We start from the raw sequence: 16,070 nt of genomic DNA, 5'->3' as shown, positions 1-16,070 counted from the left end.
AGAAAGGTGAGATATAAAATGACGAATAAATATATATATATATATGTATATGTACATGTATTTTAACAAAAAATCTTTCATTTCGCGAAGAAAATTATAATATATTTCACACATAAGACATTTCGAGCCACCTTAAATTTCTTTATGCCAATAGAACAAATTATAATCGCATCGCAAAATTCATAAATATTTTCTTTTAATCTGATAAATTCTAATTTATTAAAACATGTTTCTGATTCTTGAAAAGGCTCTGTAAAAAATCTTTTATATCAATAAATGATTAATTAATTTGTGCAAATAAATAAATAAAGTCATAAATCTATTTTGTACAATTCGGTTCGACTGGAAGCTAAGCTTGCTCCTTAATACACAAAGTACTCGATTTAATGACCCTGGCGAGAAATAACACCTTTTTTCAGTAGCGTACACAAAAATTCAGCCTGTAGATGTACAGTATTCTGCACCAATCAGAATACGACTTTGAAATTGTGACGTCATTCTCAATTTAGCGAACGAGAACCGAACCGACCGCTAAATCGAGTTTCTTGTGTATTGTGGAGCTCAAGCAAATAGTCGTTATAACATTTGCAGTCTATGTCCTGAACCAGTCAATTCAACGTTGGATCCCGCATGAGAATTAGCATGAACTGCAATCACTTTTTTCACCTAAACAAAATAAAATCATTATTTATAATTTTTTTTGTTGCTAATTTTGTTTCTACAGTAAAAATAAACTCAGTTATTTTAATTCTGTTCTATAAGGAACAAACAAAATTCTCAAAACAATTACGAAGTTTTAAAAAATATTTTTTTTCATTTTTATTTTATTATGTTTGGCTAAATGGTAGTATAACTTTTGTAATTTCAAAACATTTTCAATCTTGACAAGACCTCAAAGTAAAATAGTTCGATATTTTTTGCAACACTAAAACAACTAAACTTGCAGCAATACTGCCAATATATTACTGTAAGTTTATGTGTAGTATGGGAACTGTTAAATGAAGAATTCTAGAAGCTAAAATAAAAAATGGGAATGTAAATAGTTGTTTAAAAGCTTTATTTCATTGTTTCTCATCAAACAGTAACAAAAATGCGTAAAGTAATCATTTTACGCATTGAAAACAATTTTACACAAGCTCAAAATTTCTGAAGTGTGACACTAATTTTTCAATAGAGATATTTTTATATTGCATATCAATAATTTTATAGTATTTTCGTACCAAAATATGACCCCAAAGTTGATTTTGCAAAATTGTAATTTTTTTAAGAGTTTTTGTTTATTTATTATTGAAAAATTTTTTCCTACCATTCTGTTTGACGGATTTTAAGAAAATTTGGTTTGAGTAATATTTAATAATCAAAATCATACTTTCGAACAAAAAATATTTGTTAGATTTTGTTCATAATTTTTTTGTTTAAAATAGCAACAATTATTATAAACAATTAATTTGTTTTTTGTATTTTTTCTGATCAATTATGATTTCCCGTTGAATCACGAGTATTTAAAAGAAAAGAAAAGTCAGTATTATTGCATTAGGTCAAAAGTTCTTAATATTTTTGTGACCGCGCTCGCTGCGCTCCACAGTGAGATAGAAGGACAAAATTATTGTAGGATGCATACATTCGCCTCAAAATGAAAAGAGCATAAAGATTATAACGTCTAATCCTAACTTTACGAATTTATTTTTATCGAATATTAAATTTGAGAAAATTATTTTCTCGAATTAACATTTGACATAATTTATATTTTCACTAAACAATAACTAATAGAATTTTAAAATGGTCAATTTATTATTTTGTCGAAAGTTAAAATCGCCGAAATTTAATTTAACCTAATTTTATTTTGTCGAATCGTGGTTCAAAATAATGTAAATTTTAAAGAAATCTAGTTTTGCCGAATTTATAACTAACCGAACTGTTACTAAATTAAATGTGTTCAAATTATTATTTAATAGAATATTATTTATTATCTCGAATTAATTTTAACCGATATTTCAAATTCTCGAAATATAAATTAACCTGAACCAATTTTAACGAAAATGCAATTAAGCGAATTTCATTTAAGCCGAAAAGCAAGTAGCCGCATCGTCATCTATTAGAATCATCAAGTAGCAGAAAAGCTATTTGTAAGAATGGTAAAATAGTCGAATTGTCATGTCTTACAATGCTCAAATAGCCGAAAGGTCGATAATTCGAAAAATTTGTTTGATTTAAGTTAATGTTAATTTAAAACAAACAAATTTTTCGAATTATCGACCTTAATAAATTTTCTTAATTATTTAAACAATTTTAACAAACAATTGCACTGTAAGGACATTTTTAGGCAGAAATAAAATAAATCTGAAAAAAATTTTAGCAAGCTTTATTTAAACAAGTTTTAAAAACGTTTCATTCTTTTATTAAAATACTAGCCACACTATCCACTATGTTGTATGGAACTGCTTATTTTTAACAATTTAAAAAATTTTTAAGAAATAATTATTATTACCTAACAAAGAGATTTAACTAACTAAAATTCAAATAATTTCACTCAATGGTCTCAATTTAAATAGAATTTACATTACTAGACTTAAACTATGGATAGAACAATTCCAATTAGTATCTGGGTCATCTTTTGCATTGCTTATTTTATAAACCCATTTTAATTTAAATACATTTTTAAGAAATAATAATTATTACACACTGAAAAAAGTTTTACTTGAAATAGCAATAAGTTTCTCTAGAATAACGAAAGTATTAATTGAAGCACTGAAAAATTTTGCTACTAAAGTGAAATCTGTAGTTTATCCAGCTAAATATTTTTTTCCGTGCATAACGAAAAAAGAATTAAATTAACATCAGATTTTCTAAATTAAAAAAAACGAATTCAAATAGAAATTAATCATTTTAAAACTTAACCAAATTCACCCCAGAAATCACTGAATTCGATAATTTAGAAGAAAGTCAGACAAAAGCAGGGTTCCTACAGAATCTGGAAATCATGGAAATCATGGAAATGGTATGGAATTTTTAAAAGGCTTCTGGAAATCAGGGAAATCATGGAAAAGGCCTGGAATTTTTAAAAGTTTCTAAATTTTTCAGTTTTTCATTTTTTCTCTTGAATAGAAATTCAAATAATAATAAAGCTAAATCCCATAAAAGAGAGGAAAAAATGTTGAATTCTAAGAAATTCGGATATTTGAATTTTTGATAATTTTCGATAAATAATTTTAGATTTTTTACCAAAGAGTTGAGACTATTTAATAATTAAAGTATTTTCCAAGAGCACAAAAATAATGAAGCTAAATACTATCAAAGAGAAGAAAAACTGTTGAATTTTAAAAAAATCGGTTTTTCGAATTTTTGATAAATTTTGATAATTTTAGAATTTTTACCAAAGGGTGGAGACTATTAAATAAGTAAAGTGTTTTTAAAGAGCCCAAAAATATTGAAATTAGATTTAAAATTCCACTGGAATTTCGTAAAAATTTGACCTGGAAATCATCGAAAAGGTATGAACAAAAAGTTTTGAACGTTCAAATGAACGAAATATTTTTTGTTAAGAATATTTTCATAGATTATTGATTACAATTCATATTAAAAACTCAAATTTTACATTTAGAAACATTATAATTAATTTGCTTAATAGTGACGCAAAATTATAGTAATAAAAATTTAATTTGAAGAAGAAATAAATAAATTTCGTTCATTTGAACGTTCAAAACTTTAACCTCCTGAAAAGGTATGGAATTTTAAATTCGGATTTCTGTAGGAATCCTGAAAAGGAAGTTCTATTTTGAATTTCTAAAATTTAATGTCAAATTTAACGCATTAGAAACGAATTACAAGTGAATCCGATAAATTTTGTTAAAATGCTATTACTGCTGTTAAACTTTCTTGTTGTACGAAGAAAATTGAATATCGCAAAAATTGTTACATATTTTATACTTTTATTTTCAAAATAATTTAAAAATTAAAAATAATTTTGATAACGAAACTTTTAATTATTCTAAAAATTAAAAAAATAATTATTCATTTAGCTTTTTAAACAAAGAATTCCGTATATTTCGAATCTAACATAACTTCAAAAAATTAAATTAATTGAAAATGATAAAGTTAAACAACTTTTAATTCTAATTTCTTTGGAAAACAAAAAATCTGTAGTAAAAATACTAATTATAACTTGCATTAATTATTTAATTACAAAATGTAATATAATATAATAAAGCATCAAATTAAAAAATTCTAAATTCGTTTTTAGAAACAACGAAAAAAAATGTGAGGTAAATTTTAGGCGTACGATAGCCCCAAAATTTTAATTCTATACATTGGTTGTTTAATTGAATTTTTAACTTTATAATTATCATTTACTCGGCAGGTATGTGTCCATAATTTAATGTTAACATTATTTAAATATAGAGAATAGATATTTGATGTAATATATTTTTAATTGAAAAAATTGACAATATATTTTCATTGATTAGTTGAATATTCTATGAATCACGTATTAATTTAAAACATAAAAAAAATGTTAAAAGTTTATAAAATTAACATTATATTAAACAATATTTTTATGTAATGAAAATTATAAGAAATAAAAATTGTATTAAATTACTATTTTGTAAAATATACTTTGATAATTTAAATTTATGTTGTAGTCTTTAATAATATAGTAATTATTTCTAATAATAATTATATCTGTCAAAAATTATGAAAAATAAATATTATATTTTTAATAATTACAGTATTTAGAGTTTTGCAAGTTAAAAAATTATTAAAAAGTTAAAAAACTAAATATTCTGTGATTAAGAAATTTATGAAAATAAAATTCAATTGAATGTTATATCAAATAACTTTTTTTAATAATATTGAAATAATGTTAACATTAAATTAAATTATAAAAAAGTATTTACCTTCAGAATGAATGATAGTTGAAAAGTTAAAAATTGAATTAAACACATAATAATATAAAACATAAACATTGAAACACATCAAAACACATTAAAAAGTTTGACATTAAAAAATATAAAAAATGACAATACTTAACCCACAAAATTTAATTTTCAAAACAAACAAATGAATGCAGATAATTTGCTAACGGAAAGGAAACTTACGATTATTATAATGTATTTTCATCAAATTTAATTGTTAATGCTATTTATTTGTAAAAATAAGAGAAATTGAAGCAAAACTTCGTTTTCATTAAAAGAAATTAACCGTATAATTTAATCTTAATTTATAAAACAGACGATTAATTTTTTACTAAAAATGTTTGATGAATATAATTGTTTATTCAATTTCTTTATAAAACTGATAAAGTTATTTAAAAAATAATTTATTTTTGATGATAATCTCTGGGCAGCTTAGAAAAAAACTTAATTGTAAAAATTTCATTTATTTCTGTCCAAATATCTCCCTAAAATGCTATAGTTTATTGACATTGTTTAAATAATTAAGAAAAATTATCGCAAAACATCAGTTTCATTAAAAAAAAAGTGAAATTGCAATAAGCTGCAGTAAATTTATAAGAAAAACAATTTCTTTTAGGCATAACTGCGCCTAAAGTGTAATTGTTTATATAATTTGTTTATAAAAATGATTAAGTTATTTGCAAAATAACATTTTCAATGAGGATAAACTCTAGACTACTTAGAAGAAACATTAATCGTAATAAATTTGATTTATTTTTGCGCAAAAATGACAAACAAATTATTTTTAGTCCTATATATTCGCCTAGAGTGTAATTGTTTATATAATTTGTTTATAAACAATTTGTAATCTTAGAAACAATTTTTTGACTGTTACACACCCTGAGACATAAAATGTATGCAATATTGAGTATGTAAACAAATTTTTGTTTAAAATAAATTGAAAAGTTTAAAAAATAATTTTTTTAGACATTATATTAACATTAAAAATTTATAAAACAAAATTTTAAAAATCGTCTTTCACAGATCTTTTTGGAATTTAGTTCTGAGTTAGAGGAAAACAAAATTTTAAACAAATTATGAACAAAATCTAACAAATATTTTTTGTTCTAAAGTATGATTATTGAATATTACTCAAAAAAATTTTATTAAAATCCATCAAGTAGAACGGGAGGAAATATTTTTTCAATAATGTGATGCGTAAAAATTGTTTAAAAAATAACTCTTAAAAAAATTAAAATTTTGCAAAATCAACTTTGGGGTCATATTTTGGTACGAAAGGTACGAAAATACTATAAAATTATTGATATGCAATATAAAAATATCTCCATCCAAAATTAGTGGCTCGCTTCAGAAATTTTGTGCCCTAACTAGAGTTGTGAGAAAAGCTCGATCGAGTATTTTCGAGCCAAATCTAGCTGTATAATAATCAAATCTAGCTCGAATAATTTTGAGTACACGAATATTTTTGAGCTCTTGAGTAAATTCAAGTTGTAAAGAAAATTCAAATACTCGTCACATATGTTTAATTACACAGGTCAACAAAAAAAGACTAACATTTTTTTTATGAGATATAGGAATGGTTTCCGATGTACTTTTGGACGCTGAACACGATCCCGACTTCCAAAATTGCCCATCACGTCAGGATTTTGGTAAAGACCCCAAAAACGCTTTTTTGAGGATTTTCAACATTTTTTTCTCTTTAACCTGACGTGCTAGAGACTTCCACAAGGTCTTAAATTAAAGCTTGTAATGTGCACTACAAGACCCATATCCATAAAATAAAAAAAAATTAAGATTTTTTTTTAAAAATGGGGTTGAAGACACTAAAAAATGTGTGTTTTTGGATTGCTTTAATAGACTTCTTGCAATTGCTTGGATTCGATTGAAAATGGTTACTTAGGGTTTTTGGGGTCGCTGATTACAAATCCGATATTAGTTTTCAAACATTCAAAATGGCGAATTCGTAATCAGCGATCCCAAAAACCCTTAAGTAACAAACTTTTAAGCGAATCCAAGAAATTCTTAATTTTTATATCTGCCATCTTGGTTCCGACATTTTAAATTTTTAAAAACTAATTTTGGATTCGTAATCTACGACTCCAAAAACCCCGAGTAACAAATTTTAAGCGAATCCAAGCAATAGCATGAAGTCTATTAAAGCAATCGAAAAACCCACCTTTTTGGTGCCTTCAACCCCATTTTTTAAAAAAACTTCTAATTTTTTTTTATTTTATTGATATGGGTCTTCTAGTGCACATTACAAGCTTTAATTTAAGACCTTGTGGAAGTCTCTAGCACGTCAGGTTAAAGAGAAAAAAAATGTTGAAAATCCTCAAAAAAGCGTTTTTGGGGTCTTTACCCCCACTTTTCTCAAAATCCTGACGTGATGGGCAATTTTGGAAGTCGGGATCGTGTTCAGCGTCCAAAAATACATCGGAAACCATTCCGATATCTCATAAAAAAAAGTTAGTCTTTTTTTGTTGACCTGTGTTATTAGTGAACTGAAATACAATTTGAAATTTACTTTATTGATTCAGTAATTCATATAAATTTTCTACTTCTTAATAGTTTTTTTAATAATTTAAAAGCTGGAAATCAATTGAGATTCATTTTCAATAATTAGAAAAAGCTTCTATTTCAATCTATATTTAAAAATTTAGATAATAAAACAGGGTGTCTACTGAAAATATGACTTAAAATTCCAGGACATTTTCAGGACAGATTTCTTATTTTTCCAGGACATTTATATGTGTAACAGGGTTGCCACAAGTCAGGAAAGTCAAGGAATTCAGGGAAAAGTCAGGGATTTTTACTAAAAGTACTGGAAAAAGATAAATTTTTAGAATTTATATAGGAAAATTCTGAATTTTGGTTTCTTTTTTATTTGCCTTATAAACTTTTAATAATTCTATGATTTAAAAAAATGTTGACAAAATTCTTTGCAAGATTTAGTTCATTAAATTGCAATTTTAATAAAATTTTCCTATATAATTCAATTTTTTTCAATACATTTCTTCTTAAGAATTCAATTATTTTCACAAGTAATACATTTTTTATGGGAATTCAATTATTTAAGAAATTTTAATAAAATTCTTCTCAAGAATTAAATTTTTTTCAAAAATAAACATTTTTACAGGAATTCAATTATTTAAAAAAAAATTTTTTTAATTCTTTGTCAGATTTCAATTATTTTCAATTTTTTATTGAAATTTCTAGATGGAATTTAATTATTTTTAAGAAGTTTTTAAAAATTCTGAAAAATTCAATTATTTAAAAAAATTTGAATAAAATTCTTCACAAGAAATTAATTATTTTCATAAATAATAATCTTTTTCTCTGGAATTCAATTATTTTTACAAATAAAATTATTCACAGGAATTCGATTCTTTAAAAAAATTTTTAATAAAATTCGTTGCAAGAATTCAAATTATTTTCATAAAGAACAAAACTTATTGCAGAATTTCAATTATTTTTATAAAATTTTAAATAAAATGATAGAAAATTGCATTTATTCTTACTATTTTTTTTTCAATTCGCCGAAAGAATTGAATTGTTATTAAAAATTTTTTAAAAATTCTTCATAAAAATTCAATTTTAAAAAACATGCAATTCCTGAATAAATTGTTTATTTTTGTATTTAAATAATTGAACTCTCTGGAAATTTTCTACTAAAAATTAATTAAAAAATGAATTTCACTTAAAATTTAAAATTATAATTGAATATTAAAAACATTATAGCCTGAATTTTTAGAAATAATTGAATTATGAAAAGAGTTAAAATTAAAATCTTTGATAATTTGAATTTTTAGTTACAATATTCTTTTATGAAATAAAATAATGATTTTATTACTTTGTCAGCTTAAATTTATTATAATATTATCATAAGTTATTGAATTTGAAAATCTTAATTCCTATAGAAAAATAATAATGATTAAATATTCATTTAAAAAAGAAATTAGGGTCAGGAAAAAAGTGAAAAATTTTGTCTGGAAATCAGGGAAAAATAAAAATTAAATTTTATGGCAACCCTGTGTAATATTATTTCATATTACGATTTTCATAATTTAAATTAACCTACTTGAACAAAAATATTTATTTTATTATAAAAAAGAGTTAAAAATCAATATTGTAGATACCAGTTTCTTTAATCAAATGACAAATTGAAATTATTTTTTGATGGATCAAAAAATTATTTTTTTAAATTTGAGTAAAATTTTTAATTTATTGAATATTGAAAAGCAAAATATGGAAAATTCAAGGACAAAAGTTAAAAATCCAGAACATTTCAGGACATTTCTCGGAATTCCAGGACTTCAAGGACCAGTAGACACCCTGTAAAAACATATTATAAATAGACATTGATATTACTCACCTCCAATTTCAACATATTTATTTGTTCCTCTTTGGCGTTACATTTATGTACAAAGGCTTTTAATTCTCTCTCATGCTCCTCTTGCAGTAGATTCAAATCGTGCAACCTTTTATTTTTCAATGCCATAAAATCTTTCTTCATTTTAAAAAGTTCCTCTCTAAGAATATTATTCTCAGTCGTTAAATTTTTCACAGTACTATTATTCCCAGAATTCTCATGATATTGAAGTGGATTATATTTTTTTGAATTATGCGATGTCGGTCGATTTTGAACATTATCCTTACAATCACATTGAACTGCACAGGCATTTGAATTATTATAATTAATATCAGAAGATTTGGATTTGAAAATTCCCGTATTACCATTATTCTTCTTTAGACTAACATTCTTGGGTGCTAGACGCGCTTCATTTAATTGTTTCTCACGTTCTGTTTGTAGTCTTCGGTTTGTCTTCTGAAGTTCAATGAATTCCTTCGATAATTTTGAGAGTGATTTATTTTTATTCGAAAGTTCAAATTTCAGTTTGCAAATAGTCGCAATTAGATGTACGTCATTTCTTTTGTTTTGCGATTTCAGACTGTTGTTTTTCAAGAGTCTCAAGTGTTCTCGTTGCTCGTCGGTTGGAATCAAATTTTCACTTTCATCCGGAGGATTGAAGGATTCGGTTTGTGTACTGTTGTCAATGTAATTTTCACTTTCCCTGATTGATTGACTTGATAGTTTATCCTCGAGATCGAGAATTTGAGTAGCGTATTTCTTGATCATTTCATCGAAATCCTTTCGAAAAATTGAGAGTCTTTGTTGTGCGCTTTCCTCCTTGATTTTAATTTCATTTTCTAGCGATGCATTCCTAACTTCTAGTAATTTAATTTTTTCCAAATTGATGTTAGCCTGTTCCGTATTTGATGAAGACAGTAATGCGGATATGGAATCAGGATTTTTTTTCATCATTATTCTTTCCATTTCGCGTATTTGACGCAATAAATCCATTATTTTTTTACTGTCTAAAATAACTTGATTCTTTAATTTAAGTGAAAGTTGCTTTTCCCTTTCAATATGACATTTTGCAACTTTTAATTGTTCCTGAAAATTGCCCTCCTTAATTCTCAATTCGAGGAGTTCTTTTTCAATTGGTAAAATAGTTTGTTCTAGTTTTTCGAAATTCAATTTTGTTATTTTTAATGATTCATTTTTTATATTCAACTCTTTTTGTAAGTTTTCCATTTCTTTTCTTAGATTCAATTCACTTGTTGTTAGTAATTGCAGTCGTTCGGATATAAAGTTATTTTTCTCGTTCAATTGTTCCTTGAACATTTTTAGTTCGTCGCTTAACAAACAATTTTGTTGCTTCGTATCGTCGTAGTTTAATAAATAATCCAAATTTTGTTGTTTTAATTCTGACAGTTCAATATTAAGATTATTAATCTCTTTATGTAATTCTTTTATTTCGTTAGCTTGTCGATGTAATTCTTGTAATTTTTTTGGTATCACTTCTTGCTGCAAATTGTTTATTTCTTTATGTAAAGTTTCGTTGTTTTTTAGAAATTCAATTTTTTCCTTTTCATGAGAATCAGTTAATTTTCTAATCTCCTCGGATGTTTTAACTGATGATTTACCTTCATTTTTTATTAACTCGGGCTTTTTCTTAATTAAAAGTTCATTTTTCTCCTTTAAAACTATATTTTGTTTCTTTAAAGTAAATAATTCCTTTCTTGGTTTTAAAGGTATTTTAACTTTATTAATAAAATTGCTTTTAGACACAACTTTTGCTTTTGTAAAAGGTTTTTTGTGCTGAATTTCTCTTGGTGATTTCTGATAAGTAAAATTTGTTTTACATTTTTCTTGAGTATCAGGAATCCAATTGAAACTTTGGAAGATTTCATTTGTGCTTTTATTTGGACTGGAGCAGTTATCATTGTTCACAGAATTTGTTGGTAAAATTACATTTTCATTAACTACAGCTGTTAAAAAAAGTGAATCATCCTTTTTATCATTTGTATCTTGTTTTTTCAAATTATCAAATTCACTGGACGTTGCCTTCATTGGCTCGGAAGCGTTTTGGGAAAATATCGCGGACTTTGGCGTTAGAGATAAAACCTCTAAATTGACGGATTTTGTATTTACATTTGGCGCATTCTGCAAAAAGTTTTCACTGCCTCTATCAAACATTTTGGGACTATCGTTTAAAGTAGAATTATTTTCCTTATTTTCTAATGATAATTGTTTGGAAGACATAAAAATTTCATCTTCTTCGACATGCAAAGCGTCTAATTTAACATGATTTCCATTATCAGCTGCACAGCTACTTAGAACATGAACAAAAAAGTTTTCGTCTACATCTGTGAGTTCCTTTTGTAAATTGTTGTTTGGAATGTCTAAATTTTCTGCACTTTCAAATAACTGAGGTGTAACGTTTCTTTCCGACGAGTTTCTAATATAAGAAGTACTGAGTTGTTTTTTGCTTTCTTCAAAAACACTATATTGATGATTGTGCAAACCTCTGTGAATTTCCTCTTCAATTTTTTCAAAAATATTTGTTTCATATTTGCTTGCGCTAAAATTTTCCGTGGCTTCAGACTCTGAATCTGACTTGAATGCTCCTTCCGATAGACAGTAGGCGTTTATTCTTACCAATTCTGTAGCTTCCAATAACAATTCTTCTAATGATTTTTCCTTCTGAACACAAGATTTTTGAGAACATTCTATGCTCTCTGATAAGGAACTAGCACTCAGAGAATCGGCTAATTTACTCATTGCTTCCAGAATACCCTCAATATCTTGGTCACTAGCACCTGAATAAAAACAAAAATCTGTTTTAATTTCATTTTAAGTAAAACCATACCGTCAACCGGGGCTAATTTGAGCACGCAAGGATTTTTTAATGAATAAAATATTTTAAATAAATTGTTTGGATTTGCTATTTTTTTAAACATTGTTCAACAAATATGTTGAATTTAAGAAAAAAAATTATTTAAACTCTAAGTGGTTTAAAACTCTCTTTGTACCAAAGCTGAGTAAAATGGTTTTTAAAACCTATATTTAGAATGGCATTTTAAATAGTTTTATTCCATTTGAAATGCCACTTTAAAAACTTTAAATTTTACCCAGTTCTGCTTTGTATAATGTAAAGAATGTTGCCATTCATTGAAAAATATTATATTAAAATTTACCTTCAAAATCTTCTAAGTACTTGGTAGTGTCATAAGGAAAAATATTGTTGTGCGAGTCATTTTCAAATTCAGTCCCACTTTCAGTGTTCTGAAAAATTTATATTTCCATAATATAACACAATGATTAATAACAATATTTTTTATTTATAGAGAAAAATGACAAAAATGTATGCCTTGTATAAAACCTATATTAATAATAATAATCGTTATATTCTGGTAATGTGTTCACAGTTTGAAATTAGTTGCTGTTTGCTTTTTTTATTCCTAAGTTTTTTAATAATTTTTTTTAAATGTTTAAAATTTTTAAATTAATGTACTGATAATCATTAAATTTTTGTAATGTAATTATCAAAAAATTTGAAAATAATTGAATTTTATGAAGAATTCAATTATTTTCAATAATTGAATTTTATGAAGAATTCAATTATTTTCAATAATTGTAATAAAATTCTTTGCAAAAAGTCAATTTATAAGTAATAAAAATCTTCGTAAAAAATTAAATTAGTTTTATATAAATAATAAAATTCTTATCAGAATTTCACTTACTTTCAATTCCATTTTTAACTGATTTCTTCGAAAAATTCAATTATTTTGAAAAATCTTGTAAAAATTCTCCGAAAAAATTCAATTATTTTAAAAAATAATTGAATTTTTCGCAGGAGTTCAATTATTTAAAAAAGTTTTAATAAAATTCAATTCAATGAATTCAATTATTTTCATAAAAATAAGAAAATTTTAGATGAAATTCAATTATTTTAAATACAATTTTACTTGAACTCCAGGGAAAATTAAATGATTTTTAAATTCTTCTTAAGAATTCAATTATATCAATAAATAGTAAATTTTCCCTATGAATTCAATTATTTTCAAAAATAATTAAATTGTCGATGTACAGAAAATAGTTGAATTCTTGTAAAGCATTTATAAAAAAATTTGAAAATAATTAAATTCATTTCAAGAATTTTATCAACATTATTTTTAATAATTGAATTCTTTCCAGAAAATGTAATTAAAATTGTATTGAAAATAATTTAATTGTTGGCAAGATTTTTATTAAAATTCTATAAAATAATTGAATTGCTTTGAAGAATTCATTTAAATTTTCTTGAAAATAATGAAGTTTCTTTAAATTAATGTTTATTGAAAATTTTGAAAATAATTGAAATTTAAGAAGAATAATTTCTTTCAAGTTTTTAATATATAAGTGATTTTATTATAAATTATAAAATTTTCCAGTAAAATTCCAATTATTATCATAAATGATAAAATTCTTCAGAAAAATTCTATTATTTACAAAAATTTTAATAAAATTCGCCGCAAGAATTCAATTATTTTCATAAATAATAACATTCTTTATAAGAATTCAATTATTTTCATAAATAATAAAATTCTTCGCTAAATTAAATTATTTTTAAACAATTAAATAAAACTCTTGTTAAGAGGTCGGTTTTGAATAAAAAGCTGAATTGAAATAAAATAATTGAATTCCAGCAGAGAATTTTATTAAAATTTCTTTATTTATAAAAATAGTTGAATTGTTTCGAAGAATTTTTTATAAGAATTGTTAAAAATAATTGAATTTTTATTACAATTATTGAAAATAATTGAGTTTCTTTAAATAATTTTATTCTGATAAAATTGTGGAGGATTTTACAATTCATAAAAATAATTGAATAATTGTTTCGAAGAATTTTATCAGAATTATTGAGAATAATTGAATTCTTATTACAACTCTTGAAAATAATTGAATTTAAACAATATTTTTAAAAATAATTGTATTCTTTCCAGAAATTTTATCAAATTTGTATTGAAAATAATTGAATTCCTTTAAAGAATTTTATTATTTTTCAAAATATTTTAATTCTTGCGAAGAATTTTCTTATTTATAAAAATAATTATTAAATTCTTGCGGAGGATTTTACAATTCATACAAATAATTGAATTGTTTCGAAAAATTTTATCAATTGAATTTTTACTAAAACTCTTGAAAATAATTGAATTTAAATAATATTTTTAAAAATAATTGTATTCTTTCGAAAAATTTTATTAAAATTGTATTTAAAATAATTGAATTTCTCCGAAATATTTTATTATTTATGAAAATAATTTAATCTTGTGAAGAATTTTCTTATTTATGAAAATAATTGAATTCTTGCGGAGGATTTTACAATTTATAAAAATAATTGAATTGTTTCGAAAAATTTTATCCGAATTGTTAAAAATAATTGAATTTTTATTAAAACTCTTGAAATAAATTGAATTTAAATGATATTTTTTAAAATAATTGTATTCTTTCGAGAAATTTTATTAAAATTGTATTGAAAATAAATGAAGTGCTCTGAAAAATATTATTATTTATGAGAATAATGAAATTCTTGCGAAAAATTTTATTAAAATTTTCGAATAAATAAACAAGAATATTTAATATTATGTACTTAATAAGTGAATTCATTAAATTCTTAAGTCTACAATTATTCAAAAATTGATGTTTTTTCTTGAAGATATAAAATTTTTTATTTAGAAAATAATAATAATCTTTTATAATTTACAATGCACAGTATATATGCGTATTGCTGTAGCTATATTCAGTATTGTAAATTTACACTATAGTGCATTTCTAACCTCATAACGATAAACGATTGTTATTACCTTTCTGTATCGTTACACAATTTTTTAATTGAATTCTTTACCGCATTATAAAATTTTACTATTTAAACTGTGAAATTAAATACAACCATTTTTTACAGTATGGCACATTTTAGTATAAATTCTTGTTAAATACAAATTTTTCAAAAAAAAATATTCTTTTTGTTGTATTCAATAATTTTTTAATATTTATAACTAATCTTATCTAACAACCGAGATCGAGCTGGATTTTCTGAATTTACTTATAACTATAAACTGTAAATATTATTGACAAAAAATATACATAATTATCAAGAAAGTGTTAATAATAACAAAAGTGTAATGCAGTTTTTAGCCAAAATAAGTATGCATATATCTAGAAAGTAAGAGCTATTTAATAAGTTGAAGATTTAATGCTACAATTGTTATTTGTTATGTATCAACTCATTGTGTATTAAAAATAGCCATACATAATAAATAAAATTAAGAAATAAATAAATTATAATACATTTAAATAAAAATGAAGTTAAATAGAAAAACCAAAATTTGTTTTCATTAAATTAAGGTGAATTTTGAACGTTTTGCTGAAAGCATTATTTGAAAGTTATTCTTTAAGCTGAAAATATAAATGAGTACTTACTTTAAGAGTAGGCAAGTGTTTCTCGTTATGGGGCATATCCTGGCAACTTAAATAATGATTAATTTAAAAAAAAATAAAATCAACTAAATCAATATCATTAAGGAAGTTACAATGAATGCCGTTGTTTTGTTTACAAACAGTTTCAGTTCACTTCCATTCCAATTTCCAATAAAGATTTATAAAGGTATGATCACAGCTCTGCTGCCTTTCGCAGAATATAGAAACGTAATTACGTAAGAATAAGTTAGAAAAGGATGGATGTATTGTTTATCCTTCTCCAAGTCTTTCTTCCGTTTAGGGTGCATTCACACCTCTGTCGGCAGAAAAAAATTTTACCGTAAAATGTCGAAATT

General features: G+C 23.9%; 1 protein-coding gene across 1 annotated transcript; it reads right to left on the bottom strand.

Moving 5' to 3' along the window:
- Positions 1-517: 517 nt before the first annotated feature.
- LOC122508828 (putative leucine-rich repeat-containing protein DDB_G0290503) lies at positions 518-15,882 on the bottom strand. Its single transcript, XM_043622398.1, has 4 exons — positions 15,718-15,882; positions 12,453-12,540; positions 9,283-12,074; positions 518-666 (listed from the first exon to the last, which is right to left on the bottom strand). The coding sequence occupies exons 1-4, from the start codon at positions 15,751-15,753 to the stop codon at positions 577-579; spliced, it is 3,006 nt and encodes a 1,001-aa protein (XP_043478333.1). The 5' UTR covers positions 15,754-15,882; the 3' UTR covers positions 518-576.
- Positions 15,883-16,070: the final 188 nt, after the last annotated feature.

This window comes from Leptopilina heterotoma, unplaced genomic scaffold (genome assembly GCF_015476425.1).
Source record: "Leptopilina heterotoma isolate Lh14 unplaced genomic scaffold, ASM1547642v1 Lhet_58, whole genome shotgun sequence".
Taxonomy (NCBI): Eukaryota; Metazoa; Arthropoda; class Insecta; order Hymenoptera; family Figitidae; genus Leptopilina; species Leptopilina heterotoma.
This window is presented reverse-complemented; position numbering and strand designations above follow the sequence as displayed.